General features: G+C 41.1%; 1 protein-coding gene across 4 annotated transcripts in view; it reads right to left on the bottom strand.

Moving 5' to 3' along the window:
- DCLRE1C (DNA cross-link repair 1C) overlaps positions 1-18,856 on the bottom strand; it is a 50,321-nt gene extending 31,465 nt beyond the window's left edge. The window contains exons 1-4 of one of the 4 annotated variants that reach the window (XM_033403452.2): positions 18,420-18,506; positions 4,614-4,665; positions 3,043-3,127; positions 1,935-2,019 (exon numbers count right to left, since the gene is read on the bottom strand). Coding sequence is in view for 2 of the 4 variants with exons in the window: in XM_004278594.4 (XP_004278642.2) it covers positions 1,935-2,019; positions 4,614-4,665; positions 18,420-18,666 (384 nt within the window). In the remaining 2 variants the exon portion in view is untranslated. Of the gene's footprint in view, positions 1-1,934; positions 2,020-3,042; positions 3,128-4,613; positions 4,666-18,419 lie in introns of those variants that run through there. The other 3 variants (XM_004278594.4, XM_033403450.2, XM_049706536.1) reach the window with 3 other exon arrangements.
- Positions 18,857-19,197: the final 341 nt, after the last annotated feature.

The raw sequence follows: 19,197 nt of genomic DNA, 5'->3' as shown, positions 1-19,197 counted from the left end.
ACGCCATTTAAATCTTCTGTATATTCACTTACTTCCTGTCTCCTTCATCTCTCAGCTTCTGAGAGTGGTCTGGGCAGCTCTCCAGCTACCCCTTTCTCCCTTAGATTATGAGGTGGCCTTGAACTACATCCACTCAGCTGACCTGGAATGATCCTACAAGCCCCTTCCACGTACACTTCCAGGTTAGCAGTGGCCACAAGAAACACCTGTGTGAGATTTGGAAGGCAGACGTGAACCAGCAGCCATTTTTCAATGCTCTGAAAGGCACCAGAAATTATAACAGCCCAGGTACGCTGTTGACCTGTTGGCTTACCTCACCGACATGGGCAGTACGGCGGCAGCTCCGTCTTCCGCTGGGTATCCTCCCGAGCTTCTTGGAGCCCTGGGCCACGTGTGTGGAACTCAGTGACCAAGGAGTGGGAGGCAGACATGGGTCCCCATTTGTCCCTGTGGACTCCAGCCTATCTCTGCTCTTCTCTCCTTCTTTTTCAGCTTTCCTTCCTGACTGCTGGCCAGATGGACCCACAGTAACTTCAGGCCTAATACCAAGGCCAAGGTTACAGCCTTGCTGTTGTGTCCCTCTGCAGATGGGGGACAGATCCCCCCCAGCTGACAGATCAGAGGCTAAGACTGAAGATGCCACACATGAATGAAGAGAGTGTGAAAACACTGCGGTATGTTCACTGTGGGACTTTCTGGGGAGAGCAGGCTGGGAGGAAGTGGTTTGTGTGACCTGAGAAAATGGGAGCAGGTGGCCCTGGTTTTTATCGTGGTTACAGGGTGGGCCTGGGCTTGCATGTTTGAAATCCATGTAGGCACCAAGGAAGGGGCAGGCTTTTTTTTTTTTTAATCAGTTTGGCCAGATGTGGGGCAAGTGGAGGTGGGAGCTGAAAGCTGCCAGCAATCAGACATCAAACATTCTTGGTGATGCTTGTTCAGACTTCTCTGCCAGCACCCCCAGTTACTGACGGTTTAATCCATATCACAAACCCTGATGCTATCTACTCCTCGTGGTTCTTCCTGTGCTCAAGCACTGGGTGGTCAGGTACTACTGTATCCAGGTTGAGGCTACTTTGTCAATTGCATTTATGTTCATATCTTCTTGATACTATTAAAAGTTTGCTCCTTTTAATAGTAAATAACATCTTCTTTGACGCTTATGATATTTTTTTTTGCCTTCAATCTCTGTATGATATAAAAGTTGCCACTCTGGCATGTTTAGCTCCTAATTGTTCATTATATTTTTTCCTTTTTATTTTTTCCCCTTTAACCTGCATTTTTCCTTTAGAGCAATTTATGTCTCTTGTAGACCAAGACTGGTGGATCTTTTTTTTTTTTTTTTAGCCCAAACCAAGAATTTGTCTTTTGATCCAGGGTTGAAGTAAATCCATTCATATTCATAGCAATTACTGTTATAATAGAACTTTTGCCACCATCTTCGCATTCTCAACGTGCCATGCTTTTTTCTCCCCTTTACCTTCTGTTGGATAGATCCATTTTATTCTGCCACATTCAAAATTATCCATTCTATTTTTATTCTGATTGTTATCCCTTTCTTATTATAACCCATAAATTTTATTTTTCCTAATCTATCCCATGATCTAAATAAAAGGATTTATCAATTATGTTAATGAATGTTTTATACTTTAAAGTAATAAAACGTAACTCAGCAAGAGAGTCTGTGAGATTAGACAAAACTAAGAATCTAGGTCAACATGTTGAGGGACAAGAAAGAAAAATCAGCAGCGATAAAATGCCAACCTCTTCCAAACTAATGAATTACAAAGGCTAACCAGCAACACTGTAATCACTGTGGGTAGATACAGTGTGACGGAAGCGGGCTGTGAATAATGCCGCTGCTTTGCTCAATACACCTCGAAACATATTTCCCACTTGAAAAGAAGAATTAGTGTCATTCAAAAAATAAAACTTACAATTCGTTTCTCCCAAAATCTGTACCTCGGGCTCGTTAACAACAGCTCTTTAGTAACAGGCGAACAGTATAAGTACACCTTCAAGCTGAAAACAAGAGACCAAAAAAGTCGAGAATGAGACATCTGGGTGACTAGGAAATATGTTTCAAAGTATGTCAGTTGCCTCGAATAATTCAGAAACTGAGCTGGCAGGCCAATACTCCAGTGCTCACCTCAGTCCCATCGAGACTATAAAGGGACGGGCAAGAAGCAGAGGAGGGAAAATACTGTGTCCTCTGACCTCCTCAAAGGCTGGTCCTCACCATTCTCATCTTAAAGACACAGGTTTTAGACAATCAGGTATGTCTGGAGAGATACCACCCAATGGTAAACTACCTCTGCAGAACGGGAAGTGGGACAGGAGACGGCTGCCTTTTACTTCATATAAATCTATTGTGTTTATGTTTAGTGGGCAGAAATCAACTTCATGACAAACTTTAAAAATTCAACACTCCAGTTCAGAGGTTAGGAATACAGTCTACAGCGGATCATACTTTCCAGAGATGCCCACACTGACGTATACACCCTAACCACACACCGTCTTCTTACAAAGTGGTCATGGAAATTCCCCCACTGACAGGAGGCGTCTGTGTTAACCTCCCCTTGAACCTGGGCAGAGCTTTGTAACTGCCTTAGCCAACAGAACGTGATGGACATAATACAGCAGGCCTTTCGAGGCTAGATCTTCAGGCAGTGTGGCTGCCGCTGGCCCTCTCTTGGGACATACACTTTTTTTTTTAGTTTCGATTTAAGAAGTCCTGCTATTCTGAAACCACTATGCTGAAGAGCTATTTTTTAGAGACAGAGATGCCCAAAGTGCCCCAACTGTTTGAGTCTCCCCAACCCAGATGTCAGACATTGAATGAATGAGCCTTCAGGTAATGTCAGCACCCATACGACACCCAGTCAGGCAGAAACCAGCCATCCCCACTGTACCCTGTCAGAACTCCTGACCCATAGAAACAGACAGAGAGAATACATGATTAGTGTTGTTTAAGTCACTGAGTTTGGGGGTAGTTTGTTACGCAGCAATAGATAACTAATACATAGGCTCTAAAATCAGACAGACCTGGTGGGAATCCTGGTCCTGCCACTTACTGGCTGCGTGACCTTGGGCAACTAATTTAACCCTTCTGGTTCCTCAGTTTCCTCATCTGTAAGATAGAAATAATAATAGTATCTATTCAAAATATTATCAAGAGGCTCTAAGGAGAATGTCAGCTCCAAGAAGAGAGGGATTTTTGCCTATTTTCCTCACTATTGTATCTTCAACATCTAGTATGAATATATATATTTTTTCCTCTTTTTTTTTTTTTTTTTTTTTGCAATACGCGGGCCTCTCACTGTTGTGGCCTCTCTCGTTGTGGAGCGCAGGCTCAGTGGCCATGGCTCACGGGCCCAGCTACCCTGCGGCATGTGGGATCTTCCTGGACTGGGGCACAAACCCGTGTCCCCTGCATCGGCAGGCGGACTCTCAACCACTGCACCACCAGGGAAGCCCATGAATATATATTTTTAATAAATATTAGCTACCATTATCAAAAACACAGACTATTGATATCACTTAGCAAAGAAGCCTGCTAAGTCAAAGATCAAATAGTCAAAAAGTCAATAGGGTCCTTTCTATATACAGTTGACCCTTGAACAACATGGATTTCAACTGGGAGGGTCCACTTACGCACGGAATTTTTTTCTTCACTAAATAAGTACCATAGTACTACACAATCTGCAGTTAGTTGAACCCATAGATGCGGAACCAGGATAGGGAGGGCCAACTATAAAGTTATATGTGGATTTTTGACCTCATAGAAGGTCGGTGCCCCTAACCACTGTGTTGTTCAAGGGTCAACTGCATACATCTTGAGAATTTGGAATCTGACTTAGGCAATGACTGCAGGAAAAGAATGCAATGACTCAGCTTTAAGAAAGGATCCAACAATATTATATGACTCTTTATAAAGGAACAATCATTTACGCACACACACAGACACACTCTTACAGAAATAAAAATGAACAGACTATTACTGCACCCAATAGCATGGATGAATCATTCAAATATAATGTTAAGTAAAAGAAAACAAGTAGAAGAGTCTATTCAGTATGATTCTATTTAAATAAAGTTCAAAAACAACCAAAGCTAAACGATGATGACAAAAGTCAGAAGAGAGGTTACCTGTGGGTGGGGAAGACTGACTGGGGGAGGGACAGGGTTCTGTCCCAGGATATTGATGCTGTTCTATTTCTTGGACTGGGCAGACACTACACATGTGTTCACTTGTAAAAGTTCATCAGACTATTCCCATATGATGTGAGTACTTTTCTATGTAGATGTTACAGCTCAATTAAAATTTTTACTTAAAAAAATAGAACACACAAATAAATAGCAAAGGAAATTACCTGGGGACCTCCCTGGTGGTCCAGTGGCTAAGGCTCCGCGCTCCCAATGCAGGGGACCTGGGTTCAATCCCTGGCCAGGGAACTAGATCCCACATGCCACAACTAAGAGTCTGTATGCTGCAACTAAAGTTCCCACATGCCACAACTAAAGATCCACATGCCACAACGAAGATCCCACATGCCACAACTAAGCCCCAGCTCAGCCCAGTAAATAATTTTAAAAAAGAAAAGAAAAGAAATTACCTGCACTCCAACCTTCTTTTCAAGGTAGGGGCTCTTAATCCTTTCATGTGATCTGAAAACAAAAGAATCAGAAATCATAAATACATTATCTTTTTCAGAGGATTCCTTGGCCCAAGGAAACTGAGCTGTCTGTTCTTTTTAGGCTTCCTTTTAAGAGAAAATAAATGAGAGGTTCACTTTGATAGGAGCACTGATTTGTATGAGCTACTGGCTCTTGCTTCTGCAGATGAAGAATCCACTGAAAATAGGAAAAGAACCACTAAAAGTTGACCATCTCTGAGCCAACAGAAGCCATTTAAAAGGAGAATGATCCTCCGCATCTTAGGGCAGAGTCTAAATCACTCAGAGTAGCCACAGGAGAATGCATGACCTCATTCAGAACTGCTTCCATCACTTTCCTTTACTCTCTTCTTTCATTTCAATCCAACCACATGCTCTCTGTGACCTCTTCAATTCCAGTCACTAAAGTTAGTCCATCTAGAAATTCAAGTTTGCTTCCATGGAATCCTTGAGAAAACCATTCAGGCTTAGGCCAGAATAAGAAGAGTTTCATTATCTTCTCAGCCTACTGTGACTGCTGTGTTGAAAGGTGGGTTATTGCTACCCACAGAGGCTTGCTCCACAGCTTGCCAAATTAACAAACACAGAAAGGTGACCTTTAAAGAAAGGTAACATTTAAACCAAATGGTACATTAAATATATAGTGCATTATAATATTACATTTTGAATCTTTAGCATGCAAAAGCCCAGATAACAAGAACCAAACATTTTGAAATTGCTTAGTTAAATCAAACCAATTCTAATTATCCTAATTCCAAATAAAAACCAAAAGAAAGCTGGAGTAACTATACTTAGACAAAACAGACTTTAAAACAAAGACTCTAATAAGAGACATTATCATATTACATATGATAATGTAATATTTACAAATGTTATATCCTCTTGTTGGGTCCATCCAACAAGAGGATATAACGTTTGTAAACATTTATGCACCCAACAGAGGAACATCTAAATACATAAAGCAAATATTAACAGACTTAAAAGGAGAAATAGACAGCAATACAGTAAGAGCAGGGGACTTTAATACTGCACTTAAGTCAATGGATGGATCATTCAGTCAGAAAATCAGTAACAAAACATTGGACCTAAACAACACATAAGATCAGATGAACTTCACAAATATATAAAGAACGCTTCATGCAAAGGCAACAGAACACACAATCTTCTCAAGTGCACATGGAACATTTTCCAGGATAGACCATATATTAGACCACAAAATGAGTCTCAATAAATTTAAGATGATTAAAATCATATCAAGCATCTTTTCCAACTACAATGGTATGAAACTAAAATTAATTACAAGAAGAAAACTGGAAAATTCACAAATAAGTGGAGATTAAACAACATGCTACTGAACAACCAATGGGTCAAAGAATAAATCAAAAGAGAAATTTTAAAATACCTTGAGACGACTGAGAATGGAAATAAAACATACCAAAATTTGTGAGTTGCAGCAAAAGCAGTTCTAAGGGGGAAGGTCAAGAGACAAATGCCTACCTCAAGAAACAAGAAAAATCTCAAATAACCAACCTAACTTTACAACCCAAGAAACTAGAAAAAGAAGAACAAACAAAGCCCAAAATTAGCAGAAGGAAGGAAATAACCAAGATTAGAACAAAAATAAATAAAAAACAGACTAAAAAGGCAACAGAGAAACTAAGTTGTGAAACTAAGAGCTGGTTCTTTGAAAAGGTAAACAAAATTGACAAGCCTTTGCTAGACTAAGCAACAAAGGAGAAGGGGGGGGGGAGAGAGAGCGAGAGAGAGAGAGAGAGAGAGAGAGAGAGAGAGAGAGAGGGAGGGAGGGAGGGAGGGAGGGAGGGAGAGATAGGACTCAAATAAATAAAATCAGAAATGAAACAGGAGCTATTACAACTCTTAAAACGGAAAAGAAAGGGTAAGAGACTACTATGAACAATTATACACCAACAAAGTGGACAACCTAGAAGAAATGGATAAATTCTTAGAAACATACAACCTACCAAGACTGAATCATGGTGAAACAGAAAATCGGAATAGACTGATAACTAGTAAGGATACTAAATATCTCTACTAATATCAGCAACTTTAAAAATCCAACAAACAAAATTCCCGGACCAGATGGCTTTGCTAGTGAATTCTACAAACATTCAAAGAACTCAATTTATGAGGCTAGCATTACCCTGATACCAAAACCAGACAAGGACATCACACAAATTACAGACCAATATCCCTGATGAACATAGATGAAAAAAATCCTCAACAAGATATTAGCAAACAGAATTCAACAACACATTAAAAGGATCATACACCATGATTTAGTGGGATTTATTCCAGGGATGCAAATTTGGTTCAACATCCACAAATCAGTCAATGTTATAATCACATGAACAAAATGAAGGACAAAAAACCATATAATCATCTCAACAGATGCACAAAAAGCACTGGACAAAACTTGACATCCATTTATGATAAAAACTCTCAATAAATCAGGTATAGAGGGAACAAACTTCAATATAATAAAGACCATATGTGACAAGCTCTCAGCAAACATCATAATCAGTGGTGAAAAGCTGAAAGCTATTTCTCTAAGATCAGAAATAAGACAAGAACACCCATTCTTGCCCTTTTATTCAACATAATATTATAAATTCCAGCCATAGGAATTAGGCAAGAAAAAGAAATAAAAAGCATGCAAAGTTGAAAGGAAGAAGTAAAACTGGCACTATTTACAGACAACATGATACATATATAGAAAATACTAAAGACTCCATCAAAAAACTGTTAGAGGAATATTGGTCAAGATGGCAGTGTGGGAAGACGCAGAGTTAGCATCTCCCCACAACTAGGGTGCCTGAAGGCCGCGGGTGGGGAACTCTGACACCCAAGGAGACAGGAGGAACTCCAAAGTGAACCGGTAGGATGTAGGGGGACTGAGAGGGGAGGAGAAGTGGGTGCCAGACAGGATCAGTGCCCCTGAGGCCAGGGAGATCAGGAGAGGCAGGAGGGAGGGGCCCTCTGGGAAGAGCAGGAGAGGAGTGGAGGGCAATCTCCCAGCCCACTTGGGCCAGGGAGCCTGCTGAGCTCCCAAACCAGTACCCACCCCCCCAAAGCCTGATCCAGGCCACATGGGTCCTGGAGGCATAAGAGGGAGGCTGGGGAGATCAGGAGAGGCAGGTGGGAGGGGTCATCCAGGAGGAGCGGGAGAGGAGCGGAGGGTGATTGCTCCACCCACTAGAGCCCAGGAAGCCTGATGGGCTCCCAGGTGAGGTCCCCTGCCCTCTGAGACCAGGGGTGGGGGGCACGCCTGGGCCCCTTCTGTTCCTTGAGCCTAAGCCCCACCCCACAGAGCCCCCAGGACCTTTTCCAGCCCTGTGGGTCCTGAGCATAGGCCCCGCCCACCACCCAAACCTTGCCCTTGCTTAGGCCCCGCCCTCCACAGCCAAGGCCTTCCCCCCTTTTTCTTCTTTTCCCTCCTCCTCTTTTTTTACTATTGTGGTACTGATGTACCTTCCAGTTGTTGATTCATCTATATTTTTATTTTTATATTCTTTCTAACATATCTGTTAGTTTCCTAGTCTAATTTTATTTTTTACTTTGTTATTGTTCTTTTTTTTTTTTTTTTTTTGCCGCCCCATGCAGCTTGCAGGATCTTGGATCACAAGCCCAGGGTCGGGCCGAAGCTCCTGCAGTGGGAGCTTCAAGTCTGAACCACTGGACTAACAGAGAACCTCAGACCCCAGGGAATATTCATCAGAGTGAGGGCTCATGGCGTTCCTCATCTCAGCACCAAGATCCAGCTCCACCCAATAGCCTACAGACTCCAGTGTTGGAAGCCGCAGGCCAAACAACCAGTAAGACAAGAACACAATCCCACTCGTAAAAAAAAAAAAAAAAAAAAAAAAAATGAGACAGCACACAAATATGTCACAGATGAAGGAGAAAGGTAAAAACCTACGAAACCAAATAAATGAAGAGGAAATAGGCAACCTACCAGAACAAGAATTCAGAGTAATGACAGTAAAGATGATCCAGAATCTCAGAAATAGAATGGAGGCACGGATCGAGAAAATACAAGAAATGTTTAACAAAGATCTAGAAGAACTAAGGAACAAACAAACAGAGATGAACAACACAATAACTGAAATGAAAAATACACTAGAAGGAATCAATAACAGAATAACGGAGGCAGAAGAACGAATAGGTGAGCTGGAAGACAAAATGGTGGAAATAACTGCTGAGGAGCAGAATAAAGAAAAAAGAATGAAAAGAATTGAGGACAATCTCAGAGACCTCTGGGACAACACTAAACGCACCAACATTCAAATTATAGGGGTCCCAGAAGAAGAAGAGAAAAAGAAAGGGTCTGAGAAAATATTTGAACAGATTATAGTTGAAAACTTCTCTAACAGGGAAAGGAAATAGTCACCCAAGTCCAGGAAGCACAGGGAGTCCCATACAGGATAAACCCTAGGAGAAACACACCAAGACACATATTAATCAAACTAACAAAAATTAAATTCAAAGAAAAAATATTAAAAGCAGCAATGGAAAAACAAAAAATAACATACAAAGGAATCCCCATGAGGTTATCAGCTGATTTTTCAGCAGAAACTCTGCAGCCAGAAGGCAGTGGCAGGATATACTTAAAGTGATGAAAGAGAAAAACCTACAACCAAGATTACTCTATCCAGCAAGGATCTCATTCAGATTCGATGGAGAAGTGAAAAGGTTTTCAGACAGGCAAAAGCTAAGAGAATTCAGCACCACCAAACCAGCTTTACAATAAATGCTAAAGAAACTTCTCTAAGCAGGAAACACAAAAGAAGAAAAAGACCCACAAAAACAAATCCAAAACAATTAAGAAAATGGTAATAGGAACATACATATTGATAATAACCTTGAATGTAAATGGATTAAATGCCCCAACCAAAAGACACAGACTGGCTGAATGGATACAAAAACAAGATCCATATATATGCTGTCTACAAGAGACCCAGTTCAGACCTAGGGACACATATGGACTGAAAGTGAAGGGATGGAAAAAGATATTGCATGCAAATGGAAATCAAAAGAAAGCTAGGGTAGCAATACTTATATCAGATAAGATAGACTTTAAAATAAAGACTGTTACAAGAGATAAGGAGGGACACTACATACTGATCAAAGGATCAATCCAAGAAGAAGACATAACAATTATAAATGTATATGCACACAACACAGGAGCACCTCAATACATAAGGCAAATGCTAACAACCATGAAAGGAGAAATAGACAGTAACACGTTAACAGTAGGGGACTTTAACACCCCACTTACACCAATGGACAGATCATCCAAACAGAAAATAAGTAAGAAAACACAAGCTTTAAATGACACAATATATCAGATAGATCTAATTGATATTTATAGAACATTCCACCCAAAAGTGGCAGAATACACTTTCTTCTCAAGTGCACATGGAACATTCTCCAGGATGGATCACATCTTGGGTGACAAATCAAGCCTCGGAAAACTTAAGAAAATTGAAATAGTTCAAGCATCTTTTCTGACCACAACACTATGAGATTGGAAATCAATTACAGGAAAAAAACTGTAAAAAACACAAATACATGGAGGCTAAACAGTGCACTACTAAATAACTAAGACATCACAGAAGAAATCAAAGAAGAAATTTAAAAATACATAGAAACAAATGACAGCGAAAACACAATGACCCAAAACCTATGGGACGCAGCAAAAGAAGTTCTAAGAGGGAAGTTGAGAGCAGTTCAATCTCACCTCAAGAAACAAGAAAACTCTCAAATAAATAATCTAACCCTACACTTAAAACAACTAGAGAAAGAAGAACAAGGAAAACTCAAAGTCAGTATAAGGAAAGAAATCATAAAGATCAGAGCAGAAATAATGAAATAGAAACGAAGAAAACAATAGCAAAGATCAATAAAACTAAAAGCTGGTTCTTTGAGAAGATAAAAAAAATTGAGAAACCCTTGGCCGGACTCATCAAGGAAAAAAAGGCAGAGGACGCAAATCAATAAAATTAGAAATGAAAAAGGAGAAATCACAAGTGACACTGCAGAAATACAAAGGAATATAAGAGACTACTACAAACAACTATATGCCAATAAAATGGACAAACACAAAGAAATGGACAAATTCTTGGAAAGGTACAACTTTCCAAGGCTGAAAAAGGACGAATTAGAAAATATATACAGACCTATCACAAGCAATGAAATTGAAACTGTAATTAAAAATCTTCTAACAAACAAAAGTCCAGGACCAGATGGCTTCACAGGCGAATTCTATCAAACATTTAGTGAAGAGCTAACACCAATCCTTCTTAAACTCTTCCAAAAAGTTGCAGAGGGAGGGACACTCCCACATACATTGTACGAGGCCACCATCACCTTGATACCAAAACCAGAAGAAGATATCACAAAAAAAGAAAATTATAGACCAATATCCCTGATGAACATAGATGCAAAAATCCTGAACAAAATACTAGCAAAGAGAATCCAACAGCACATTAAGAGGATCATACACCATGATCAAGTGGGATTTATCCCAGGGATGCAAGAATTCTTCGATGTACGCAAATCAATCAATGTGATACACCACATTAACAAATTAAGGAATAAAAACCATATGATCATCTCAATAGATGCAGAAAAAGTTTTTGACAAAATTCAACACCAATTTATGATAAAAACTCTCCAGAAAGTGGGCATAGAGGGAACCTACCTCAACATAATAAACGCCACATATGACAAACCCACAGCCAACATCATCCTCGATGGTGAAAAACTGAAAGCATTTCCACTAAGATCAGGAACAAGACAAGGATGTCCACTCTCACCACTCTTATTCAACATACTATTGGAATTCCTAGCCACAGCAATCAGAGAAGAAAAAGAAATAAAAGGAATACAAATTGGAAAGGAAGTAAAACTGTCACTGTTTGCCAATGACATGATACTATACATAGAAAATCCTCAAGATGCCACCAGAAAACTACTAGAACTAATCAATGAATTTGGCAAGGTTGCAGGATACAAAATTAATGCACAGAAATCTCTTGCATTCCTATACATCAACAATGAAAAATCAGAAAGAGAAATTAAGGAAACACTCCCATTTACCATTGCAACAAAAAAATAAAATACTTAGGAATAAACCTGCCTAAGGAGGCAAAAGACTTGTACTCAGAAAACTATAAACCACTGATGAAAGAAATCAAAGATGACATAAAACAGATGGAGAAAGATACCATGTTCTTGGATTGGAAGAATCAATGTTGTGAAAATGACTACACGACCCAAAGCAATCTACAGATTCAATGCAATCCCCATCAAACTACCAATGGCATTCTTCACAGAATTATAAAAAAAAAATTTACAGTTCGTATGGAAACACAAAAGACCCCAAATAGCCAAAGCAATCTTGAGAAAGAAAAATGGAGTTGGAGGAATCAGGCTCCCCGACTTCAAACTATACTACAAAGCTACAGTAATCAAGACAGTTTGGTACTGGCACAAAAACAGAAATATAGATCAATGGTACAGGATAGAATGCACAGAGATAAACCCACACACATATGGTCACCTAATTTACGACAAAGGAAGCAAGAACATACAATGGAGAAAAGACAGCCTCTTCAATAAGTGGTGCTGGGAAAACTGGACAGCTACATGTAAAAGAGTGAAATTAGAACACTACCTAACACCATAGACAAAAATAAATTCCAAATGGATTAAAGACCTAAATGTAAGACCAGACACTACAAAACTCTTAGAGGAAGCCATAGGAAAAACACTCTTTGACATAAACCACAGCCAGATCTTTTTTGACCCACCTCTTGAGTAATGGAAATAAAAACAGAAATAAACAAATAGGACTTAATTAAACTTAAAAGCTTTTGCACAGCAAAGAAAACCATAAACAAGACATAAAGACAACCCTCAGAATGGGAGAAAATATTTGCAAATGAAAACAACAGACAAAGGATTAATCTCCAGAATATACAAACAGCTCATGGAGCTCAATATCAAAACAAAAAACAACCCAGTTAAAAAATGGGCAGAAGACCTAAATAGACATTTCAGCAAAGAAGACATACAGATGGCCAACAGGCACGTGAAAAGATGTTCAGCATCTCTAATTATCAGAGAAACGTAAATCAAAACTACAGTGAGGTATCCCCTCATGCTGGTCAGAATGGCCATTATCAAAAAATCTAGAAACAATAAATGCTGGAGAGGGTGTGGTGAAAAGGGAACCCTCCTGCACTGTTGGTGGGAATGTAAATTGATACAACCACTATGGAAAACAGTATGGAGGTTCCTTAAAAAACTAAAAATAGAACTACCAAATGACCCAGCAATCCCACTATTGGGTATATACCCTGAGAAAACCATAATTCAAAAACAGTCATGTACCACACTGCAGCACTATTTACAATAGCCAGGACTAGGAAGCAACCTAGGTGTCCATTGACAGACGAATGGATAAAGAAGATGTGGTACATATATACAATGGAATCTCACTCAGCCATAAAAAGAAACGAAATTGAGTTATTTGTGGTGAGGTGGATGGACCTAAGTCTGTCATACAGAGTGAAGTAAGTCAGAAAGAGAAAAACAAATACCACATGCTAACGCATATATGTGGAATCTAAAAAACCGGTACTGATGAACCTAGTGGCAGGGCAGCAATAAAGATGTAGACATAGAGAATGAACTTGAGGACATGGGGTGGGAGGGTGAAGCTGGGGCAAAGTGAGAGTAGCATCAACATATATGTACTACCGAATTGGGAGATTGGGATTGACATACATACACTAATATGTATAAAATGGATAACTAATAAGAACCTGTGTAAAAAAATAAAATTCGAAAGTTAAAAAAAAAACATATATACACTACCGAATGTAAAATAGTTAGCTAGTGGGAAGCAGCAGCATAGCACAGGGGGATCAGCTTGGTGCTTTGTGACCACCTAGAGGGGTGGGATAGGGAGGGTGGGAGGGAGACGCAAGAGGGAGGAGATATGGGGACATGTGTATGCATATGGCTGATTCGCTTTGTTGTGCAACAGAAACTAACACAATATTGTGAAGCAATTATACTCCAATAAAGATCTATTAAAAACAAAAAACTGTTAGAATAAAGGAATTCAGTAAAGTTGCAGGATATCAACATACAGAAGTCTGCTGCATTTCTACACACAAATAACCATCAGAAAGAGAAATTAAGAAAATGATCCCATTCACAGCTACATCAAAAAGAATAAAATATGTAGGAATAAATTTAACCAAGGAAGTAAAGACCAGTATATTGAAAACTACATGCATTAATAAAAGAAATTGATGACACAAATAAATGTAAAGCTATTCCATGCTCATAGACTGAAAGAATCAATACTGTTAAATTGCCCATACTACCCAAAGCAATCAACAGGTTCAGTGCAACCCATATCAAAATTCCAATGGCATTTTTCATAGGAACAGAACAAATAATCATAAAATTTGTATAGAACCACAAAAGAACCCCAAATAGCCAAAGCAATCTTGAAAAAAAACAAAACTGGAGACATGCTCCCTGGTTACAAAATGTATTGTTTCAAATGTATAGTAATTAAAACAGTATGGTACTGGCATAAAAACACATAGATCAACAGAACAGAATAGCAAGCCCAGAAATAAAGCCACACATATAGTGTCAATTACTGAGAATATATGATAAAGAAACCAAGAATATATGATGGGGAAAGGACAGTCTCTTCAATAAATGGTGGTAGGAAAACTGGACAGCCACATGCAAAAGAATGAAACCTAACCATTATCTTATATACCACACACAAAAATTAACTCAAAATAGATTAAAGACTTGAATCGAAGATCTGAAACCATAAAATTTCTAGAAGAAAACATAGGCCGTAAGCTCCTTGACATAGGTCTTGGTGGTGATCTTTTGAATCTGACACCAAAAGCAAAACTAAGCAAACGACATCAAATTAAAAAGTTTTTGCACAGCAAAGGAAAGCATCAACGCAATGAAAAAACCTACTGAATAGGAGAAAACATTTGCAAATCATGTATCTGATAAGGGACTAATATCCAAAATATATGAAGAACTCATAACTCAACAGCAAAAAAACAATCTGATTTTTTTAATGGGCAGATCTGAATAGACATTTTCCCCAAGACATACAGATGGCCAACGGGCACATGAAAAGATGTTCCACATCATTAATCATCAGGAAAATGCAAATCAAAACCACAATGAGATACCACCTCACACCCATTAGACTGGCTATTATCAAAAAGAAAAATAACAAATGTTGAAAAGGATGTGGAGAAATGGGAACCCTTGTGCACTGTTGGTAGGAATGTAAATTGGTGCAGCCACTATGGGAAACAGTATGGAGGTTCCTCAAAAAATTAAAAACAGAACTATCATATGATCCAGCAATTCCACGTCTGGGTACTTAACTAAAGAAAACAAAAACACTAACTCAAAAAGATATCTGCAGCCCCAGGTTCACTGAAGCATTATTTACAATAGCCAAGACATGGAAACAACCTAAGTGTCCATCAGTGAATGAATGCATAAAGAAGATGTGGTATATATGCACAATGAAATATTATTCAGCCATGAAAACTGCTGTCTCACCACGAATTAACAATCTTCATTATAAGTTTTCTAAAAACTGATAAGTTTAAAGCTAATTATACAAAATTATTTTCTCTATATAACTTTTTTCCAGCTCTTTTAAGATTAATACATAAATGCTGCTGGAAAGTTAATTTTACTTAAAAAAAAAACTATAACCAAGTAGATTATTTTGAAAGTCTTTTCCTCCTCAAATCATTTACCAAAAATGACTTTCATCTGCATTTTGATTAATTTATGTAAACACTGCCTGTTACCACCCTTGATGAAGGCAAACGGCAAAGGCAGTCCAGCTGGGTTGATGGGGAGACAATGTTAAACAGCCTAACGATAAACCACAAGAAAAAAATCTAATTATCCTAATTACCACCAACACATGTGCCCTCAAATTTGTATGTGACAATCCTTAACTCTTGAAAACAAGGCCGTCACCACACCTCAAGTGGGCGACGTTGACCAAACACGTGCCGCCACAGGACAGTCCACCTGCCCCCTCACAGTGTGCATCTCCTCAGGTCACTCCTGGTCCATGCTTTTAGGGCCAATGAGTGCATGCCAGGGCAGGACTCTCCCTTATGGGGGTTTCCAGAGAGTCTGAGTCACGGCAAACACAAGGCTGACTCAGGACTCTGCTCCAGGCTTCCAAACTACCTCAGTGCGCAGCAACCCGTCCTATCAAGACAACCCAGCCCACCACCCCAGTCAAGGGAATCTGGGGAGTTTACTTTGTGATGCTAGGACTGCACCCAGCATCTCCCTTCCAGGGCCTCTTTCCTTTTCCTCGACCAGAATAAATCATCTTAAGTGGTCTCCGGAAGGGGTCCTCCCCCACGCTGGGCCACTATCTCAGGCCACGGGTCCTCTCGTGTCCTCCAGGCCTCACTGGTGCTTAGTCAATTCTGCCCTGAGCACAGCGCTGGGTTCCAGATGGGCCATAAAGAGGCATCAAGCGGGTCCATGGCCCACCTCAACTTCTATCAAACTGTGATGTTAACATGTTCATGTGCATTTTTTTTTAACAAGAGTCCATGGACCTTGTCAGATATTCTATATTACTCAGCTCAGGCAGGGTAGCTTAAACAGAATGTATTTCTAACAGTTCTGGAAGCTAAAGTCCAAGATCAAGGTGCCAAGGTTGGTTTCTGGCAAGGCCTCTCCTGCCTTATAAAGAGCCCCCTTCTTGCTGTGTGCTCACATGGCCTCTCCTCAGTGTGAGATCTCTCTTCCTTTTCTTCGAAGGCCACCAAGCCTATCAAATTAGGACCCCACCCCTATGACCTCATTTAACCTTAATCACCTCCTAAAAGCCCTTTCTCCAAATACAGTCACACTGGGGGTTAGGGATTCAATATATGAATTGGGGGGGGACACAATTCAGTCCATGGCACATCCAAAGAAGTCTTGTTTCCCAAAAAGGTTAAAAACCACCAGTAGGTAATGTGGCAAACCTCAGAAAGCAGAAGTTGAGTTCTTGCCCTTGATCAGTTTACCTCCTCATTGGGAAAACAGACCCACGTGGGATTAGAGCACAGGAAAAGTTAGTATACACTGCTGGACAGGAGAGAGTCTTGCTTAATGTACAAACTAATGATGCTGCCTTCACAACTACGCTTCAATTTAAAAAGTAAAATCAATAAATAATATAAATACACAAATAGAAAAACAAACGAACAAATTCCTCTAGATGAACTCATTCTCCAAACTCACTACTCCAAAACATGAAGGCCAAACCCAAATCCATTCTTTAATTGTGGCCACCACATGTGAGTTCAGAAATGCTGGCAGACTCAACACAAAAGGTAAAAATATCCTCCTCCACCAGTGGCTTCTCAATGAAAAACAAGACAAAAACAAAAATATTGTCCTCAAAAAGAAGCAGAAAGACCCTCACAGAGGCTCATGTGCTTTTTTAGCAAATTGATAGAGGAGGTCCAGATTTTCGTCATTAAAGAGAGAGAATTAGGGACTTAGAACCAGAAAGCAGAGCCATTCCCCAAAAGCAGAAATTTCAATGATTTACACCAGGTTAAAGTGAGTGATTCCACACACAACAGCTGATCTTCACACCAACTGTGTGATGAAGGGCATGTTTTGATATCTGTAATTTACTTTAAAATCACACCGTGTGATATATATGTGAATATGTATCTGAGTCACTCCTCAGAAGAGGGGTTGGGGGCATCCTGCTTAAGCTACTCTGGGAGTCCACACTCCAAGAGTAAGCTTCTAGAACGCTTCAGTTAAGCTTCATCTCTGGTCAATGCCCAAGGCCATGCTAATTAGCACAATGAATATTAAACCTGTTTTCATAGGTAAAGTTAGTGACGTGTCAGTCAGCATACCAGACGTTAAAAATGGACAGTGGTTGTGAAGTTAGTGTTGCTCCAGCTCTGGAGACCGGCTAAAATGTTTTAGAGACGCTCCAGTCTTGCCTGGAGCATCTAGCCTCGGGACCATATCATTAGGGGGTGATGCTCCAAGCTTAAGTCCTAACCGCCTCCAGCTGTGAAATCTTGGCATTCTGGTTGCCTGACCTGGCCGTCTGTAAAGTAAACCGCATCCTGCCTCTAGACCAAAATGAACCTTTCATAGGGGAAAAGAACATCTATAAGGAGGCGGAGCTTGCACTTCGCCGAGCTTACAGACAGGATGTTTAATTTGAGTGCGTGCATGCTTGCTAATCAATGTCTGCGGGTATGGCACAATTTCATCTAAACTTGTCTTTATAACATGATCGCGAGGATATGGGGGAAGAACTAAGTAATCCTTGCCAACCTCTGACTATTGGGCCTTGGGAGAACTTCCCCCAAAATCGAATAGTTGTGCCTGATCAAAGTGGCTTGGGTCAGTGACAACTGGGAGTCGCTGTTCTGTCCCGCGGTACCGATGAGGAATTAAAGCGTCAGACGGGCTGAAGAGCCCGCCGGGACAAGGCGAGTCGCTAGTCTCTCCCCTGGCCTCCCAAAGCCTGAACTCCCTCCTGAAGGACCCCGACCCCCGCCTTCCCTCCCTCCAGCCCCTGGGCGACCTCGCTGCGGGGCCCGAACCCGCGCAACCCGGCTCCCCGGGACTGGGCGGCGCGCTGCGCTCGCTCACCTTTGTGGCAGTGGGACAGGAAGTAGGCGCGGGCCCTCAGGTTCTCCCGGTCGAAGCGGTCTATGGAGATGGTTGGATACTCGGCCATCTGCCCCTCGAAGCAGCTCATTGCGTCCGCCAACCCGGCCCGACTGGCCCCCAGCCTAGAAAGCAACGGAAGCCCTAGCCGCCGCCGGCCGCGCCGCCACTTCCGGGAAGCTGCCGCCGCCTCACCATTGGCCGGCCGGGCGCAGCCACGTCCAATCATAGCAGCCCCTCGGCCCGGGGGGCGGGAGGGGGGCAGCGCCAAGGAGCTTCCAGTCAGTTCCCGCAGCCCGCGACCTGCGGGGTGAAACCAACTAATTGGGCTACCCTGCGCTCAGAGCTGGGAGGCCGGGTGGAGGAATCTAGGGTGCAGCGCGAGAAGTGAGGCTCCTCCCGGATACCTTGACACAACACGGTGTCACTCTGGTGAAGAGTTGCCCGTGTCTGTGCAGGATCGAGAACACCAAGGGAGACAACACCCAGAACAGGCGGCTCCACCCAGGGATGCGGCGCTTGGCTTTGAAATCGGATGCATTCCACTTCCTGCTTGTCAGCTGCGATCCTGCAAGCCTTCTTTTGCTTCTCTTCCTCTTTCTTGTCCCTTCCCAATGTCTACCTTATAGGATAAATGTCAGAATTGTGTGAGAAAACGGTATCAGGCTTGTGGTAGATTCGAAAACTCTTAGTCCCTGCTTCCCTTTATACGTAATCTACAAACGGAGTAAATCCACGATCCCTGATGATCACAGCTCAG

Source organism: Orcinus orca, chromosome 2 (assembly GCF_937001465.1).
Source record: "Orcinus orca chromosome 2, mOrcOrc1.1, whole genome shotgun sequence".
Lineage (NCBI taxonomy): Eukaryota > Metazoa > Chordata > Mammalia > Artiodactyla > Delphinidae > Orcinus > Orcinus orca.
The sequence above is the reverse complement of the archived record's forward strand: the minus strand, read 5'-3'. Positions and strand labels throughout refer to the sequence as shown.